Below are 17,500 nucleotides of genomic sequence, written 5' to 3'. Positions count from 1 at the left end.
TGGAGCACCCTGGCCACCCCAAAGGATCCTTAGAGAACCCTGGCAAACGCAAAGAATCCTTGGAGAACCCTGGCAACCCCAAAGGATCCTTGGAGAACCTTGGTAACCTCAAAGGATCCTTGGAAAACCTGGCAACCCCAAATGATCCTTGGGGAACCCTGGCAACCTCAAATGATCCATGGAGAACCCTGGCAACCCCAAAGGATCCTTGGAGAAGCCTAGCAACCCCAAAGGATATTTGGAGAACCCTGGCAAACTCAAAGGATCCTTGGAGAACCATGGCAACCTCAAATGATCCTTAGAGAACCCTGGCAACTCAAAGGATCCTTGGAGAACCCTGACAACCCCAAAGGATCTTTTGGAGAACCCTGGCAAACTTAAAGGATCCTTGGAGAATCCTGGCCACCCCAAAGGATCCTTAGAGAACCCTGGCAAAACAAAAGGATCCTTAGAGTATCCTGGCAACCCCAAAGGATCCTTGGAGAACCCTGGCAACGCCAAAGGATCCTTAGAGTAACCTGGCAACCCCAAAGTATCCTTGGAGAACTCTGGCAACCCCAAAGGATCATTGGAGAACCCCGGCAACCACAAAGGATCCTTGGAGAACCTTGGAAACCCTAAAGGATCCTTGGAGAACACTGGCAACCCCAAAGGATCTTTGGGGAACCCTGGCAACCCCAAAGGATCATTGGAGAACCCAAGCAAACCTAAAAGATCCTTGGAGAACCCTGGCAACCCCAAAGGGTCCTTGGAGAACCCTAGCAAACCCAAAGGATCATTGGAGAAGCGTGGCATCAGCAAAGGATGATATACATCCTCGAAGTTCAATCTTTTCGCCGCCGCCCCAGAAAAGAATCTCGACGCAGAATGGCAAGAAGAAGCATTCGAATCCTTTGTGGTTTGCCGGAAGAGAATTTGAATTTATGATCCGTTTCCCTGAACCTACCGGAGCGAAGATTGAATAAAGAGAGATTTTACTTTGCATCTCGTCAGATACAACGCAACGTGTGTGTATCATGTCAGGGGTGCAGGTTACGGCCTTTTTCTAAAACACTCGAAGTGGTTTTTACAAGGACTTCTTTTACTTGATTTTTTAAAGCTCGAGGGTTTTTTCTCTTTGCTATAAGGGAGTTTAGCTTCTTGAAGACACTCGAAACGTTTCTTACAATGTCTGTTTTTATTTTCCCTTTCAAAACTTAAGGTTTTATTCCTTTTTTTTTTTTGCCATAAGGGAGTTTAGCTTCTAGAAGATACTCGAAATGTTTCTAACAAGGTCTGTTTTTATTTTCCCTTTCAAAACTTACAGTTTTATCCCTTTTTTTTGCTATAAGGGAGTTTAGCTTCTAGAAGACACTCGAAATTTTTTTATAGGGACTGATTTTATTTCATTTTTCAAAACTCAAGGGTTTACTCTTTTTTTCTATATGGGAATTTAGCTTCTTGAAAACACTCGAAATGTTTCGTGAAAGGGCTACTTCTATTTTCTTTCTAAACTCAAGGGTTTACTCTCTTTGCTATAAGGGAGTTCAACTTCATAAAGATATTCGAAATTTTTCTTAAAAACACTTTCAATTTCTTTCTAAACCCAAGGGTTTTCTGTTAAGGCAATCAGGGATTTTACTTTATGGTACTCAAACGAGTTCATTTACGGGATTGGAAGCTTCGGTTAGAGTATATAAATACCATCTCTGTTATCAAAGTGGTAGATTTAATTCCATTTTTTCATTTAATGGAATTTTTTTTTCTAACCATTCCTCCTTTGTCCCGAACGTAATTCTTTTAATTTCTAAAATAATTACCTCAATTATCTATCTCCCTTTTCATAATTATTTTTTCCCATTAGGATGAAGCATTTATATATGCATATCTACTTATTGTAATTTGATTCAACCATTTTATATTTCTGAAAATAGCTCGTTATCCATAATTGACATACTTGGATGTGAAACAATGGGAAACAATTTAACTTCATAAAAATAAATTATCATTAACATATCGATATCCCTTATAAATGTTCAAGATCATAAATTGTATAAACTTATTTAACCGATTAAAAAAAAAACTCTTAACTATTACCCCAGAGCGAATAGATTGATCGTTCCGTCAATTATTGACTGAAATGTAATGAAGGCCTATGTTATAAACGGTGTAATTACTGCAGCAATCGAATGTGTGATGAAAAAAAATAGATAAATATACTTTCATATTTTAATCACGATAGTCTACTGGTATATATCATAAAGGTTATACACACACAAACACACACACACACACACATATATATATATATATATATATATATATATATATATATACATACATACATATGTATATGTATATATGCATATATATAAATTATATATATATATTGTAATACAGTATATGTACTGCATATATACATATATATATATATATATATATATATACATATATACATATATATGTATATATAAATATATATAAATGTATATACATACATAATATATATATATATATATATACATATATATATGTGTGTGTGTGTGTGTATGTGCATATATATATATATATATATATATATATATATATATTTATATATATATATATATATATATATATATATATATATATATATATATACCTACATATATAAAATTAAAGAATAAGGAAAACCTACACCGAGTTCTTATTTACCTGCATGCAGAACCAACCACGAAATTATTTCAGACAATGCACTGAACATAAAATTGCGAAAAGGGGCTAAAGGGGATTACGAGAGAACGTCATACACTCGGAAAGAATGGCAAAATAATGGAGCTCGTATATCATTCCTTGCGTGTTTGACACAGGGGATCAAGAGAGTGATATAAACTGTATTAAAGAGTAAAAGGCTCTGGGCAATAAATTGTTGGCGGTGTCAGCGAAATAAAAAAAACTGGTCTAGGTGAGTAACTCGAAATATGCAGTGATTAATCTTCGTCAGTGTTTGTAATAAAAAGACTAGCATATACCAACTCACGCGCACATATATGAAAACTTAAACACACACACACATATATATACATATAAATAAATAAATATATATATATACATATATATATATATATATATATATATATATATATATGTATATATATATATATATATATATATATATATATAAACACACACACACACACATATATATATATATATATATATATATATATATATATATTATATATATATACATACATACATACATATATATATATATATATATATATATATATATATATATATATATATATATATATATATATATATATTATGTATATACATATATATACATATATATATATATATATATATATATATATATATATATACATATCTATACATATATATACACATATATATATATATATATATATATATATATATATATATATATATATATATATATATATATATATATATATATATATATATATGTGTGTGTGTGTATGTGTGTGTGTATATGTGTTTGTGTTTCTGTGCTCTTTTTGTTTACAATCTAACTTACTAAATCTATTGTATTCTTATAAAACCACCAACTCCTAAACCTTTATCTACGGCAATTGTTCATCCACTGTCTTCCTTAAATTGTTTTATAATTTCTTTCATTGAATTTACACACTATTGCATACATTATTAATGCCTTACCATGAATATTTTCTTATGGGTTGTATATTATCATACAATTCAATGCCTTATCCAATTTAGGTGATCTGATCAAACTTATTTAACTAATCTAAATCACATATGATAATTACTTCTAAAAAAAGGAAAATTGTAAGTAAAAGAAACAAGTTTAATTTCTAGCAAAATATAAATGTTTCCTCAATTTTGAGATAGATGTATATTCAATTGGTTCTGAAAGTTCCCTGCCTCAGTATACCTGTATTACCCTTTGGGAGGTTTTTGCATCGTGTATTTTTTTCTGCCTCACTGAAGTCAGCCATTTTATCTTTCTCAAATGGTTTGTATTAGATTCAAGTTCGGATAAACGAACAGATTCAAGCATTATATTCTTATAGCTGTATGAAACTTCCATTTCATCAATACAGGATTATAAAGATCAGAGATTTTTATTAATTTTTTTCGTGATAAGTTTTACTTAATGGAGATTCATTCTTCTATTTAACTTGTTTAGATAAATATGTTTGGCGTAATCACTTTGCATCAATCAGCATAAGGAAAAAAGTTATCATTTTTTTCTGATCAACAGGTTTCTATACAATCAAAATTTTCTCTTATTGTCCTTTACATTCAAATTTTGATAGAATAAGTTTTTTTTCTTCCAGAGGTTAACATTCAATTAATACTAGGTATGCTTTCCAAACAAAAAAGTTGCTAATGGGATAGTACTACGAGCCTTCAATGGCATTATTGTCATTAATAATATTACTAGTATTATTACCTCCGCCTATGTTATGAAACCGAGTCGGTTTATTTACGTATTTGTCAGAGTGTCTGTCTGTGGACAGTATTGTCGGCAAAAATAATCAACGAATTTCGATTAAATTTTCACCCAAGATAGATCTTAGGTCATGGACGACCCCTTCAAATTTTGTATATGATCCGGATTTGCATTTTTCGCCATCTGCGGCCAGCATATGAAATGTGGGACGCGATGTCCGTAGACTTTAGTTAAATGTTCCAATATTTCATTCACGGTCAGGCATAAGAAAAAATAGAAGTATTTCATCCGTAGACTTAAGTAAAAGGTTGGTAATATTCATAGGCGGAGGTCTGAAATCTCTGATTGTTCTTGTTACTGGTGTTATTATTATAGTTATCCTTATTAGTATTAATGTTATTGTTGTTGCGACCCTAGTTGAAAAACCAAATATTACAAACTTAAAGTCACAAATAGGAAAAGCAGCGTAGTACAGAACAGATATAAACTTTACAAAAACCACATGTAATAAAATATATAAACAAATAACAATAAACGACGAAACGAGACTAATATAAATCTGCTCTGCAAAAACACAAAATACAAAAATTTCAAGTTTTCTGTTCCTTCTGGATGTCTGATTGTGGGTCAACGCATAGGTCTGTTAGTGCCTGTTCCTTCTGGGTGTCTGTTCGCGTATTCACACATAGCTATGTTAATATCTCTATGCAGACTAACGTGAGAAATAACAAATACAATTTAATTAAAACTTGTGAAAATATTTGCTTAGAAAAAAATCAAGTACTCACAGTAGTGATTCAGTATCTGTTGAAACTATTTTTTTTAAACAAATTAAATTATTCTTAGGTCAGTGGTTGAAAATAGATCAACAATTAGATTTCTCCCGACAAGTAGGAAAGAGTTTGGATAGGATTATAGAATTTACACCTCACGCCAAGTATTGAAGCATCAAAGGCCATTCAGCTTTATATAAAACAAATTAATCAAACTTGTCTGTACACACCATTTGGTATCATTTCAACCTATAAAACCAAATACATCACATGCGTACAATAACATCTAAATTTGAGATAAGAAGGGATTAAAAATTTTAGAGTTATTTGATCAGGTGATCAAAAGGAGATTGATTCCAGGTTCAATGTGTAAATGAATGTAAAGGTCTTTCCCATAGGGCTGATTTCAAGTACATTTTAATTGAAGGTCATTGTTCAGAACATTTGGCACCTAAGATGCTATTTATCAGGCTATATATATATATATATATATATATATATATATATATATATATATATATATATATATATAGTGAAAAAAACAAACATCAATTTCATAAAATTTAAGGATAAGGCAAAAGATTTCTGTATAATATATAGACTTCACAAGAAAAAATAATGTATTGTATAATTTTGTTTGAATTGAAAAATTCTAATACTATTTGTTTACCAGCTATGTAACCAGTTTGGCAATTATAAATTTAATAAGTATGATCTTTTTTTAATATACAAGCTTCATAGCTAGGTGAGCATTTGTGGTATCCTTATTTGTGTTGTTATATTATGAGGGCAAATGCTTAAGAGATAATATTTTTACTTGTGCCCTTTAAAATGTATGGCATTTTTGGCTATCAAATACATACCTAATTTGTTTTATATATATATATATATATATATATATATATATATATATATATACAGTATATATATATATATATATATATATATATATATACAGTATATATATATATATATATATATGTGTGTGTGTATATACTGTATTTGTATATATATATATATATATATATATATATATATATATATATATATATATATATATATATATATACATAATATGTCTTTATCAGAAAAATAAATTGTAACGACAGTGCCACAATAATGACTAAATATACCAATAACCAGACATTTATCATTCTGAAATATACAGAATTTTTACCATTACTATCTTTTTCTCCTCGCAGGGAAAACTTATTCTTTTAACCTCCTCGCAGGGAAGGCTTATTATTTTTCTCTCCTCGCAGGGAGGACTGCCTAAGGGCGTGGCTGCAGCTCAGGAAGACGCCCCTCCTAGGGTGCATCTGTCCAGACGGGAATGATAAAACTTGCTCCTATTTGTACACGCTTGTCAATGAGAATCCATGTGTTGGTAAGAGTTCTCGTTCTTTTTTGCTTTCTTGGTCTTTATAACATTTCTTGAAGCTAAAAATAGCTTAATTGCTTTTTCATTTTTTTAGATTGACATTCATATGGAAAAGATTAATTTTGCTGTTTTTTTCGCGTATGGATGGCTCCTATTATTTCTTATTTTATGGGGCTATTTTCATTTTATAATATATTTTATAAGTAGGTTACATATTACCTCACCCTCATTTGACCAATATTTTAGAAGAAAATGGTTTTTAATAAGTGTGTATAAATATGAATATGAATATATATACATACATATTTATACATACTGAGGTATATTATTATATCTATTAGGACTCAACAGGAGTATATATGATTTTGTTTTATTTTTAAATATACACCGTTCATGTTTTTCTAATAGTTTGGTGTAATAGTGATACCAGCCTCATATAATATTAATTGACAGTCACTATTATAATAACAGTGACCTTTACTTGTAATAATTGTAAAGATGTACGAAAAAGAATACTCTTTCAGATGTATCTCCGATAATATTTTTAATTTAAAAAAAATGGTTGATAGAAGTAGAAATTTTACAAGTCAGGGAAGCATATGAGTGATCATTTTTTTTATGATAATTATTATCCATTTAGGTAATGAGATTCCGATTTCAGAAAATTCTACAAAACGTTGGTGTAAGATTCAACAAGTATCCTTTGACTCTTGATATTTCATAATTATAGCCATTTATAAGGTTTAAGAGAGTTAGAATATTGGGTAAAGAATTTCAATTTAGTTGAGAGTTTAGCATCAAACAGATATGTCGGGTTTATTATCCATAAAGATAAAATTACATAGTGTAAGATAAGTTCATCTTAAGTAGTTGCTTTTCAGCTAAACCAATGCCTATAGTTGGTCACGCAGGTTATACATTGCCCAAATCACGAGAAATCTTGCTTGTTTGTTGACCTACTATGAAACACGCCTGGAAACAGGCCAAACCTGTACTGTATACCGTAGTATGATGTGGCTTCATTACCTCACAGGTACATTAATAGCTGATTACCGCTTCATACCAATAAGACTAGATTTAGACCCCCATGTGATCCAGTGTGTTTGTATCTGTTTAACGCGTGCGTGCAAAATATTTGTCTCAGTATGAACATGTGTACTTGTGACATTCCTCTGTGACGTGACGTCAGAAGTACTGTTAACGTGACGTTGTGGCTGTTATGTATACGTTGCAGAGGGCAATTACCCTTCGCGAGTAGCCGCCATGGCCGCTCTCTCGGAGGAGATGAAGACCACACTGACGAAGAAGCCGCCCGTGCCCACGGCCGCGGCCACCCTCCTCATCGTCTCTTCCTCCCAAACCGAACCCCGTTATCCCCTCTCCACTATCCACCACTACCTGGAGCCCCCACCCACTTCCAGTACGTGTCCTCATCACTCTTTTTTTTATATATGTAGACGTCTGTTCCATCACACGTACGGCCGTCTATCTATCTCTGTCTCACCAATCGCACCTGTACCTGTCTGTTTTGTAAATACACAATTTGCACCTGTTTGGCAGAATCGGCACAGCAGCTAAACTCTAGGTCGTAGTCCTGCAGAATATTATAAAGGTGTTAACAAGCGCGTGTGTTTTGCTAATACTCTCTCTCTCTCTCTCTCTCTCTCTCTCTCTCTCTCTCTCTCTCTCTCTCTCTCTCTCTCTCTCTCTCTCTCTCTCTCTCTCTCTCCTTGTCCACAAGCACTGCCTCCTCGCGTGTATTTGTGCGCGTGTATGTGTTTGCAAATTCTCTCTCTCTCTCTCTCTCTCTCTCTCTCTCTCTCTCTCTCTCTCTCTCTCTCTCTCTCTCTCTCTCTCTCCTACGCGTTCTTGTGTTTGTCTCTGAGCTTAACTTGCACTGGATATTCTTCGTGTGTCTAACTCATCTGTATTTTAAAATGAATTACTGGAGTAACTCATTACTTAATAGTTACTTTAAATCTATAATATACTTCCATATATGAATCTATGTGTTAGTAGAGTTTATACATACAATTTTGTGAAACTAGATATAGTTTTTATAACCAACATATCCATTTACACACATGAGGTACATATTGAAACATATTTACTCAAAACATTGGACATTTTTCTTTCAACAACAATGACCAATATGCATAATCATTAATAACAAGTTGAGTCCAAAGAAACACATATTCATGCAGAAAAAAAAGTCAAATCATGAAATAAACAAATACACATTAAACGAGAAGTTCAAATGTAAACATCACGTTCATGAAGCACCTTGCATGTCAGAGCTAGTAGTTCACCACCTGAGCTGGTAGTTCCACCACCTGAGCTGGTAGTTCACCACCTGAGTTGGTAGTTCCAACATTTGAGCTGGTAGTTCACCACCTGAGCTGGTAGTTCCACCACTTGAGCTGGAAGTTCACCACCTGAGCTGGTAGTTCCACCACCTAAGTTGGTAGTTCCACCACCTGAGCTGGTAGTTTCACCACCTGAGCTGGTTGTTCCAACACCTGAGCTGGTTTCTCCACCACCTGAGATGGTAGTTCCACCTCCTGAGCTGGTAGTAACACCATTTGAGCTGGTAGTTCACCACCTGAGCTGGTAGTTCCACCACCTAAGTTGGTAGTTCCACCACCTGAGCTGGTAGTTCACCACCTGAGCTGGTAGTTCCACCACCTGAACTGGTTGTTCCACCACCTTAGCTGGTAGTTCCACCACCTGAGCTGGTAGTTCACCACTTGAGTTGGTAGTTCCACCACTTGAGCTGGTAGTTCACCACCTGAGCTGGTAGTTCACCACCTGAGTTGGTAATTCCACCACCTGAGCTGGTAGTTCACCACCTGAGCTGGTAGTTTCACCACCACCTGAACTGGTAGTTCCACCTTAACCAGCCAGAAAGTCACGTTCTGCACCTGTCCGCAATAGCACCTGTACCTGAGACACGCAATCACGCCATCACAACAGCACCGCTTTCGAGTCTTATGGCTTTGCTAGTGGCTTTAGTTTGGTAGTTTTAAGAAACCTATGATGTAATTGTAAATAGGCGTAGATCATTACGAGTTGTAATTGTATGCAAATTACGGGAATAAAATGCAATATTTGTATGTTGTTTTAGGGTTTCGTGTATCTTTTATTTCAACTGTTTCAGGCAACAGTAAATTTTCTCCAGAGATAATTTTAGAGATAATTGTTATTTAAGTCAGTTTTACAGTTTTTGAAAAATGTGAAAAATCATATTTTCTTTTGCTTCAGACAACAGGAATGGAAAATGAGTAAATTTCCTCCAAAAAAGTTTTGGATATTACTATCTTTCAATCCAGTTTTACAGCTTATTAAAAATGTGCAAATTTTTTTTCATATACTGTACACCCATTTTGTTATGATAATAACAAAATTCTGACATTTGGTATGAAGAGATGACAATATATATATATATATATATATATATATATATATATATATATATATATATATATATATATATATATATTTATATTTATATATATATATACATATATACATATATACATATATACATATATATACATATATATATATATATATATATACATATATATACATATATAGTGTATATATATATATATATATATATATATATATATATATATAGAAAAACTTGAAAGTAATATCTCTAAGTATCGAGTATAGATGCAATATACCGGTCAGATGAAGAAAAAAAAATTGTAAATCTAATTTCTTAAGATATCTATGCCAGTAAGTAAATGAACAAATTGCAATCTTGTATTCTATATCTCAAAAACTCTCATGCCATTACAAAGTCAAGTCTACCAACATCTAATTCATCTACCGCAACATTGAAGACAAATTACTCATTATAATAGATTACATCAACTGAGTAGTATGATCAGCTGATTACATCAACTGAGTAGTATGATCAACTGATTACATTAACTGAGTAGTATGATTAACTGTCATGACAACATTGGTGGTCACGTTTTCAAAATGATAACCTTTTAACTGTAATTTATTTCTTACTAATAAACTGAATCTTGTTGTATTTGTAAGCTTACAAGTCTAAAGCAAGAACTCGAGATATTTTTTTAACGAAGTTATATTGAAATATGAAAAACAAGTAAAATGCTTCTATATATAACTTCTGAGCCTCGCGTTCGAAGATGGATTAAATACGACAAAGTCTGATAAATTCTGATAAAACTGAAATATCCTCTTCTATACAGCGACATTTCACTGTAGCTATCATTTTAGATCGCTCTTTCCCATCGCCCTGCTATGTTGTTATCGTTATCATTATTGCTTGATTCATTTTCTATTTAACCATTCCCTCGTATGGCAATGCTATTGTTGTTGTTTTTCATTCTCATTCCATAGAATGGCAAAGAATCTGGATCTCAGAAAGACCATCGAAAGTAAAGAAGCAGTAATGGGCCAACATTCAATTATCCTCCCTTTCTTTGTCAGCCGAATCACTCTGCAGATTGGCCTCCGTCGGAAGATTAGCATAGAAATGAGTCATTATTTCAACCAGCAAATCGGTCCTAATTTCGGGATGAAAAGATATTTAGGCAATTCCGGGCTACGCCCAGACCTGGTTAAATTTTGAAGCGTTTCCGAAGTCCCTGTTCAGTTTCTATCAACTGCGATGGATTTTTACTGCAAGTTTTGGCATGAAGGTTTCGAGAAAGTGGAACATCTCTGCAATACGATTTCCTTTATTCCCAATCCATCAGAATACAATGGCAAACGCAAATGTGCCAATGAAATAAGGAAAAAAAGTTGAAAACAAGATAAAATGTTTATGTTTCCGGAAGACTTATGCAAATTGTAGGATTTATTCATGTATTACGTTTTAAATCTTATATAAATTGGATCTATATATGAAAGTAATGTCTCGAATAAATTCAAACTAGATTCTTTTGTTAAGAGAAACCCTGAGAATTTTTTTTATACTCTTAAAAAATCCCGTAATTTTAATAGGAAATTCTCCGTAAAAATATACTGTTCTTTGCCGTATTTCAGTATAATATGGGCGACCGCAATCTTACCTTACTTTGCTATTATCTTTTACAGTTTGGTGACCGTAATATCACTCCTTAACGTCAATATATCCGTTTTTAAAACTGTAAATGTCTGGCAACATTTAATTTAAGATTTTTACCGTTTTCACGGCAAAATTTTTAACAGTGTAGTGTTATTGATGTGTAAAAATTATTTCTATCCATTTGTAAGGTCTATATGTAGTTTCTTTATGCACACAAGCACAGTAAGTATGTAAATAAACATAAATACTTAAAAAGTTATAGATGAATAAATCGATACTTGTAGGTGTTGCATGATTAATAAATACAGTTGCATATTACAAGTAAACAATATATAAAATCTAAAATATCGTATAGCAACGATATTTCTATGTCAAATATTCTTATTCAGATATGCAAACTAGTGAAATTATTATATTACGGATGTAAAATAACACCGGGTTTACTTTATTTACAGTTTTGTAAAAAATGAAATTTATAACAAATCTGTAGTATTCATATCACTGATTAGTTTTGCATTATTGTCCGTCCGGCTCTAAATTAAATTGCATAATAATAAAATTATATATTTTACTCTTGGTCAATATAATGAGAACAAGTATAGAAAAACAGAATCATTTGAAATATATGATCGAAATACGAACTATTTCCCTTAATATTTTATAATCATTACAAATATTAGATGATTTGTTCCTTAAAATTTTGTAATCAGGCTAAATATTAGATGATTTTTTCCCATTATTTTTATTTTTACTTTTTGGGACTATCACAACTCGCAGAAGCAGATCACAAAGCGTCGTTGGAACAGCTGAAGCACGTTGCTGGGACCTGCCAGTCTGCGTTGGCAGACTGTGTTGCAAATCCTGAATGTAAAAGGTAAGCAAACTAACCTTCATTATTGATTGCAATATTTCTGGGTTTTCTAGTTACTTAGCCTTTGTGTTCTTTTAGTGTATATGGATTACGTGATGTCTTTATCCTACTGTATTAAGTAGACTACATGTAATTCGTGTACTTTCCCTTTCAGTATAAAAAATGAAATTTGCTGAAAACTTTAATCAATTACTATAGCAAAAAAAGAAGAAAAAAAAATGGGAATACAACTTACTTGTAAAAGAAAGTCCCTAAAATGTTACATAAAAATATCCAAGTAAAATATTAAAATATCCTATCCTATTGAGTCACGTTACGGCTGAGACTTCACATTCGGTAAACACCAATACATAACGAAATCTATGCACTAAATATTTCGAATCATACTAATACGAATAATAATGGTTGACAAAGTGGCCACAGAAAAAGACACACTAAACCTTTTTCTTATTAATTTAGTTAGCTTGACATCAAATCCTTCTGTGATCCACTGCATGTGAAATGGAATTCACATGTACTAAATTCTCATTGGTTTCTAAAGAACCTTACGAAATATTGTTTATCTGAGATACTAATACCGAGGCAACCACAAACAGATTATTTATCCTTTTTTACAATCAATTAATTCTAATAGGATGAATTTCTACAATAGCCGTTATAATGTCCAATTGGAAGTCAGAACTTGAATCAATGACATTTTTCATGTTCTGCAAGGAGTCAAGTGTTAGAAAAGCTTAGAACAAGAAATCTAAACTAAACTAAACAATGCAATAACCGAAATATTAATAGGTGTCTGCTAAGGAATTTAGGGAGGACATAATATTCCAAGTGTTGTCCCTGCTAGGATATAATTGAGGTGCTCTGATCTGGGAAAATAGATGATCCTCTCTCTCTCTCTCTCTCTCTCTCTCTCTCTCTCTCTCTCTCTCTCTCTCTCTCTCTCTCTCTCTCTCTCTCTCTCTTTCAAAAAAAAAAGAAAAAAAAGTGAAAGAATTATCCTTTTTTTATAAAAGAAAAAATAATCTTAGAGGGTAAATACAAACTTGAGGAAAGATATCACCGAGAAGGTACAGAGATCTGACTTGCTTGAGTATGAGAAATAACTTATTATAATTTCAAATGTTCAGTTTTTCTTTTTACTGTAATGTAACTTTGGACTGATTTATGTAATGGGGCAAATCAGTGGTCAACCTCCAAAATCATGACTACTGTATAATTACCGCCTCTTTATAGATTACAAGATAAATAACCATTGGTAAAAAATATTACAAGTATGACAGCTATTATAATCTCAAATGTTCAGTTTTTCCTTATACTGTAATGTAACTTTGGACTGATTTATGTAATGAGGCAAATCAGTGGTCAGCCTCCAAAATCATGCCTACTATATAATTACCGCCTCTATATAGATTACAAGATAAATAACCATTGGCAAAAAAAGATGACAAGTATGGCAACACTTGTGCGGATCATTTTTAATATCTTTACCTTTCGTTACAACGTAGTAGTTTCTTTTTTTTTTTTCAACATAACTTCTGATTACTATTTCGTAAAGCTAGAGTTTCATAAATTCCTAGAACCTAAAGATTAACGTTAATATTTATCACCCGAAACTACAAAATGTTAACAAATGTGAAGTTCTTTCAATGTAAATATCACCTCAATACTTGATTGTATAACTACTGTAATGCTTCAAAGCAGATTTTAAAGCTGAATGATATGATATGTCTTCGAGGAAAACATGAAAAAAAGGATTAAAAGTGAAAATAAAATTCCAAAAGACCTGAAAATGCTTGTTAAAACAAGAGGCGCAATACACGTGTAACCTCACCAGTCACTAACGAAGAGATCGACTTGGTCCTTGTGGCAATAAATAATTGTTTATTCTTTCCTCGTATAGCCTTTTAAAAGTTGCTGTCATCAACAGTATATAACCCTTTTTACTGCAGGTTTAGAAAATCGATATTTAATTAGTTAAAGGATGAAAAAAAATAACTTTTTTTTCAAAAAATGCTTTGATTCGAAGAGGAAAACAAGTGTTTGACAGCATTCTTTTAAATAGAATTTATTCCTTTCATGTTTTTATTATGTGATTAACCAAACTTCATTAAGAAAGTTTAAAAGAGGCATCTCATCCTCTCATTAATAGTTAATAAATTTAATCAAATCGTTCTTTACTATACAAAATTATCTAGTTTTTTTTCCAAAGAGAGTTAAATTAAATCATGCACACGTATATGTTATAAAGACATTATAGGTTGGCCTCCAAAATATATAAAACGTATTTCCTTCGAAAAAAATAGTCTCTTTATGAAAATGATTTACTTTCCGTAACTTTTTAGCCTACATGGCTATGAGGCATGGAGCAGGAGATGATAAATGGAGAAGTATTAATTTGAAAGCGCAAGATAGAGACAACTGGCGAAATTAAACCGAGGCCCTTTGCGTCAATAGGCGTGGGAGGGGATGACGATGATGATGAACTTTTGGATTTACGATAACTTTAATACGTGAACGTCTCATAGTTTTTTATATATTTTTTCATTATTCTGGCTATAATAATAATAATAATAATAATAATAATAATAATAATAATAATAATAATAATGTTGATAACAATAATAATAATAAAGAAAATAATAATAATAATAATAATAATAATAATAATAATAATAATAATAATAATAATAATAATAATAATAATAATAATAATAATAATATCTAGCCAGTGGATAGGGAATTCAATAATTCTATCTCTCAAAATTGATCCATAACAATGTAAACCAAAGGACATGAAGGCAGGTTTTAGAAGTGGGTACTCAACAACATACCATATCCATGTAATTACCCCGGGAAAAATGAACATAGCATGACAAACCAATAAGTATGGCATTTATAGACTATGAGAAAGCTTTTGATTTTGTCAGAGCCACTTCAACAGCATTTGTCATAACATCTTTATTGTTAAAAAGTTTGCCAGAAAAAAACTTTGTTGGGAAAAAAATTTTTTATTGTTTGTTTTCCTATAACTGATCATCATAAAAAAAAATTAAAAGTATTCTTTGCAAATGTATTCAATGTAATTTCTAATAACTATTCTTAGAATAAGAATACTTAAAAATCGTAGTAGTTTTTAGTACATACGTATACACTTATTCAATAAATGCATTTATCAAAATGTTCGTTTCTAAGATTGCCCTTACATAATTCAAGACCAATAAGATGTATGAGTTATAAAGTCTCTACAACTGAAGATAATTTAATTCAGTGCTTTAATGTTTTTGTTTTTTAATCATCAAATCTCTAAAAGCATATATAACTTAGACATCAAAACAATATATATCCAAAGACATATAAAAAAATCTAATTCAGTGCTGTAAAGTTAAACAAAATATCTCTAAAAAGATATTTATAACATAGACTTCAAAACAATAAATTTCTAAAGCTATATAAAAAAAAACTTCCAAAATAATATATTGCACATATTAACATATTAAAAAAAAAAACTCCTGAAAATCATCCTTTGCAAATGGCAAGAAAATCTATAAGGCAATGAGGTGCTGTAAAGTTAAATAAACAGAAAAATAAATCTCTAAAAAAAGTATTTATAACATAGACTTCAAAACAATAAATTTCTAAAGCTATATAAAAAAAATACTTTAAAATAAGATATTGCATATATTAACATATTTTTTTTTTCAAATTCTCAATACCTCCTGAAGATCATCCTTTGCAAATAGCAAGGAAATCCACAAGGCAATAAGGTACTATAAAGTTGAATAAAAAAAATCTATATGAAAAGTATTTATATCAGACTTCAAAACAATATATAAAAAAATAAAATATAAAAAATATAAAAAGTATTTATATTATAGACTTCAAAACAATATATAAAAAATAAAATATTGAATATATGACCATACCAAAAAAAAAAAAAAATTTCAATACCTCCTGAAAATCATCCTTCGCAAACGGCGAGAAAATCCACAAGGCAATGAGGTGTGAGGACGAGAGACGAGAGAAGGCTAATTAACGGGTGGTAATTAGGGAGGTGATGATTAGCTCATCTGAATAATGTTCTTCGGTCTCACTGCGTCGGAAAAGGACTTATTGACACGCCAAGGAGAAGAAGAAGGAGGAAGAAGTTCGTCTATTCGATAACGAATCCCTAAAGAGTGAGGAGGTGCAGAGAATTATAGTTATTCACCCGGTGGTGAAAAAATCTTTCGATTCACGAGAGGGCTATTCATGATTATTTTGCGGAATAGAAATATTGCAGGATATTTTGACTGATGATTTTGGGCGGTATCATCATCCAGATAATTTTATATAGATTTTTTTACGGTTTATATATATATATATATTTATATATGTGTATATGTGTATATATATACACACACATATATATATATTTATTTATATATACACAGTCAATTTCAACTTTGCGCAATTGGCACCAAGAAGTTATGGCTTCAAGATATCTCAGTAATTATTCAGAATGAAATTGGTGATTAAAACACAATTTTTGTTGACTGTAGGGTTAGAAGCTTTGCCAAAAGCACAAGACCAAGGAACGCGGAACGAGAGTGACTACATGATGAAGGTTATGATGGTAAATGAAAACTAGAAACAATAAAAAATAGATTATTATTTACAAAATGGTAAAAAACTCCATTATTAAAGACAGCAGAGATTAGGAGGGGAATTCGAGGGACTTCGAAAATTAGTGTTCAAAACTTTCAAGGAAATATTAAACAAATTCTGATATGGAATTGGAGAGGATTTCTTCATACGAGAAACAAATCGAAAAGCCGGCATGAAATGTTTGCGAAGATTAAAGATTTAGAACATCATGTATAACCATCGGTTATTCAAGTAATTCATAAGTTTTTTTAGATTTTACATTGTCAGCGGAGTAAGAAGGATGAAATGATCTGTATTTTAAGAGAAACTAAATAGACCATATAATTCCTATCGCAGACAAAAAAAAATTAAATATTTTTTC

The 17,500-nt window shown here is 31.5% G+C and overlaps 1 protein-coding gene across 2 annotated transcripts in view; it reads left to right on the top strand.

Annotated features, from left to right (window-relative positions):
* Window positions 1-17,500, top strand: part of LOC137629139 (uncharacterized) — a 286,776-nt gene that overhangs the window by 162,510 nt on the left and 106,766 nt on the right. The window contains exons 2-4 of one of the 2 annotated variants that reach the window (XM_068360409.1): window positions 6,456-6,580; window positions 7,809-7,994; window positions 12,402-12,498. In XM_068360409.1, the coding sequence (XP_068216510.1) occupies window positions 6,456-6,580; window positions 7,809-7,994; window positions 12,402-12,498 (408 nt within the window). The remainder of the gene's footprint in view (window positions 1-6,455; window positions 6,581-7,808; window positions 7,995-12,401; window positions 12,499-17,500) is intronic. The other variant, XM_068360410.1, reaches the window with a different exon arrangement.

Source organism: Palaemon carinicauda, chromosome 37 (genome assembly GCF_036898095.1).
Source record: "Palaemon carinicauda isolate YSFRI2023 chromosome 37, ASM3689809v2, whole genome shotgun sequence".
Classification (NCBI taxonomy): Eukaryota; Metazoa; Arthropoda; class Malacostraca; order Decapoda; family Palaemonidae; genus Palaemon; species Palaemon carinicauda.
The sequence above is the reverse complement of the archived record's forward strand: the minus strand, read 5'-3'. Positions and strand labels throughout refer to the sequence as shown.